This window comes from Papio anubis, chromosome 2 (assembly GCF_008728515.1).
Source record: "Papio anubis isolate 15944 chromosome 2, Panubis1.0, whole genome shotgun sequence".
NCBI lineage: Eukaryota > Metazoa > Chordata > Mammalia > Primates > Cercopithecidae > Papio > Papio anubis.
This window is the reverse complement of record NC_044977.1, coordinates 106,493,807-106,497,024: the sequence shown is the minus strand read 5'-3', so window position 1 is coordinate 106,497,024 and position 3,218 is coordinate 106,493,807. Positions and strand designations below refer to the sequence as shown.

At 51.0% G+C, this 3,218-nt stretch overlaps 1 protein-coding gene across 1 annotated transcript in view; it reads left to right on the top strand.

Moving 5' to 3' along the window:
• The first annotated feature begins 70 nt into the window (after positions 1-70).
• POLR2H (RNA polymerase II subunit H) overlaps positions 71-3,218 on the top strand; it is a 5,162-nt gene continuing 2,014 nt past the window's right edge. The window contains exons 1-3 of the mRNA XM_003894733.3: positions 71-744; positions 2,131-2,214; positions 2,298-2,391. Coding sequence (XP_003894782.1) covers positions 672-744; positions 2,131-2,214; positions 2,298-2,391 — 251 coding nt within the window. The 5' untranslated portion in view covers positions 71-671. The remainder of the gene's footprint in view (positions 745-2,130; positions 2,215-2,297; positions 2,392-3,218) is intronic.

Below are 3,218 nucleotides of genomic sequence, written 5' to 3'. Positions count from 1 at the left end.
GGGAGGGGACAATACAGGCTTTCCTCTTCTCCATAGCGACATCATGGCAAATTCCCAAACTGGACGGATCCGGCTCGGGTTACATCCAGCAGGGCCGAGCCGGCCCAGGCAGGCCCCGGGGTCCGCGGTGCCGGCTGAAGGGGCTGGGCACCTCTGGGGCGGGGTTCTGCTCCACCTGCCCTCGGCGCGGACTGTGCCCTAGGCGGGCACGCAGACCGGCGGGGTAGGGCTAGGGCCCGGCTTCTCTGGGCCAAGGATCAAGGTCCCTGCCTGGGTTAGGCCCCCACGCATTCCAGTCTTCGGGACCCGGCCTCTGAAGAGGGCGCAGCAGAGCCCCAGCTGAGCGCTAGAACCCGCTCTACAGCCGCGGGAGGTTGGACCTATTGTTTCCCCGCCCTGGGCGGGGCCACCTGGACGTGAGACCCGCCCTCAACGCCGAAGCCTCTCGGGAGCAATCTTTTGGGGCGGAAGTTAAGTAGCCCCGAGCGGGAGTCTGTGGCGGAAGTGGTCGCGTTACCGCTTGTTTGTGCGCATGCGCCACTCTTGTCTGGCTGCCCCGCACGGAAGAGCTGCTTTTGCTCTTCTCCCCTCTTCTGCACGAGAGGGAGTGCGCGTACTCCCAGCTGTGGTCGCCCGCTCACCCCTTCTGCTGCTCTCGTGGCCCCCTCGCGATGGCGGGCATCCTGTTTGAAGATATTTTCGATGTGAAGGATATTGACCCGGAGGGCAAGAAGTTTGACCGAGGTAAGTAAAGTACGTAGGGGCGATTTGGAGGAAGAGGCTAACCTCGCGGACATGCCCCTGGACCCCGTGTCCACCCAGCTCTTGTGGCCTGCCCCTACCAGCAGGTCCTGATGTAGGGACCTCCCTCAGGAAACATTTTATGGATGAGAAAAGGGAGACTCCCGAGCTTTCTCTGGCTTCACGCATGCCGTGCCCGGTGCCTGGGTGGCCTTTTGTCATGGTGCTGGCAAACTCCTGGGCATCTTTATAATCGCTACCTGCTCTGTGAGACCAGCCTGGCCAACATGGTGAAACCCCGTCTCTACCAAAAATACAAAAATTACAGGCGGGCGCCTGTAATCCCAGCTACTTGGGAGGCTGAGGCAGGAGAATTGCCTGAACCTGGGAGGCGGAGGTTGCAGTGAGCCAAGATTGCGCCACTGCGCTCCAGCCTGGCAACAGAGCGAGACTCCTCAAGAAAATGAGAGTCCTCATGAGGTGGGTGGTGCCTTCCCCATTTTTTTCTGAGAGAGTAATCCACCCAAGGCTTCACAGCGAGTAATCTGACTTCAGAGCCTATATTCTGGTATTGCCCTCATAATCCTTAGCGCTTTAAGTCTTCTCTGAGTTAGAGTTAGCTGCTTGGTATATCCTTTTTTTTTTTTTTTTTTTTTGAGACAGAGCCTCGAGCCCAGGCTGGAGTGTAGTGGCACGATCTTGGCTCACCACAACCTTCGTCTCCCGGGTTCAAGCGATTCTCTGCCTCAGCCTCCCAAGTAGCTGGGATTACAGACATGCTCCACCACGCCTGGCTAATTTTGTATTTTTAGTAGAGACGGGGTTTCACCACTTTGGCCAGGCTGGTCTCGAACTCCTGACCTCAAGTGATCCACCTGCCTCGGCCTCCCAAAATGTTGGGATTACAGGCGTGAGCCACTCCACTGGCCTATACCTCTTTATTTTGTCATCTATCAATAATTTTCTCTTTGATGTCTCTTTCTTTGCCTGGAGACTCAGATGTTTTCAAGACGGATACCAGTTCTTATACATCTTGATAACTCCCCTCAGCACAGTGCCTGTCATAGAAAGAGGAAACCTTTGGATGATTGAATAACTTGCCCAGAGTCAGGTTCTCAGTCATCCAGGCAGGCCTAGAACCAGGTATTATTTGCTGCTGAAGTATCTTTGGTTGTTTTCTGGGGATTACGTTCACTTGCCACAGTTTTTCTCCCCTTTTCCTTCTTGCATGTCTGGTTCTGATGGAGCCTGCATTTCTATGAGAGCAGATGAGAGACCAGTGGTTGTAGACTGGGTTAGATTGAGTATTCTGTTGCATACAATCCCACACTGTAGGATCTGCCTTGGGCCTGGCAATACTTCTGTCACTCTTTTCCTGCTTCTCCCCAGTGTCTCGACTGCATTGTGAGAGTGAATCTTTCAAGATGGATCTAATCTTAGATGTAAACATTCAAATTTACCCTGTAGACTTGGGTAAGTATTGAACACAGACAATAATGAGAGGCATTTTGCCGCTTCCGCTATTCTTCACTCTCTGATATTGCTGTTATTTTCAGGTGACAAGTTCCGGTTGGTCATAGCTAGTACCTTGTATGAAGATGGTACCCTGGATGATGGTGAATACAACCCCACTGATGATAGGCCTTCCAGGTGAGGGAGTGGAGAAGGTAATACTTGGAATATGCCTTGAGAACTAAGTAGATAAGTGATATAGAAAGACTCTTCTTTAATTCCTGGAATAAATGATGATCAGCAGAATCTGAGTAACCTTAAGGAAATTTCTGCGCTTAAGAATTCAAACAGGCCAGACACCGTGGCTCACACCTGTAACCTAAGCACTTTGGGAGGCCGAGCAGGAGGATTGCTTGGGTACAGGAGTTCAAGACCAGCCTGAGCAACATAGCGAAACCTCACTGCTACAAAAATAAGAAAAAAAGAGAAAAAAAAAAAAAAAAGGCTGCACATGTTGTCATATGCCTGTAGTTCCAGCTACCTGGGAGGCTGAGGTGGGAGGATTGCCTGAGCCCAGGAGGTTGAGGCTGCAGTGAGCCATGATTGCACCACTGCAATCCAGCCTGGGTGACAGAGTGAGACCCTGTCTCAAAAAAAAAAAGAAAAAAATTCCAACAACCAGGTATTTATCTATAACAGTGATTACATGCTTGTGAGTTGTAGCCTTTTGAAGGCTGAGGAGGTGACTGCTGAGTGACCTAGGCTATGTGGGTCTTGTGTCTTGGGAGGGAGCTTGGTGTGATGGAAAGACTTTGGCACCCCACTTGAGTTCATTTCTCAGCTCTATCACTTATTTGTTGAGTAACCTTAATCTCCTTCAGCCTGTTTCCCCATCAGTAGAATAGAGATGATCATGATCATGCCTAGCTCACGGGGTTGCTGCGAGGACTAAATGACATCATGTTTGTTTTGTAATGTGCCTTTTTTTTTTTTTTTTTTTTAAGACGGAGTCTTGTTATGTCGCC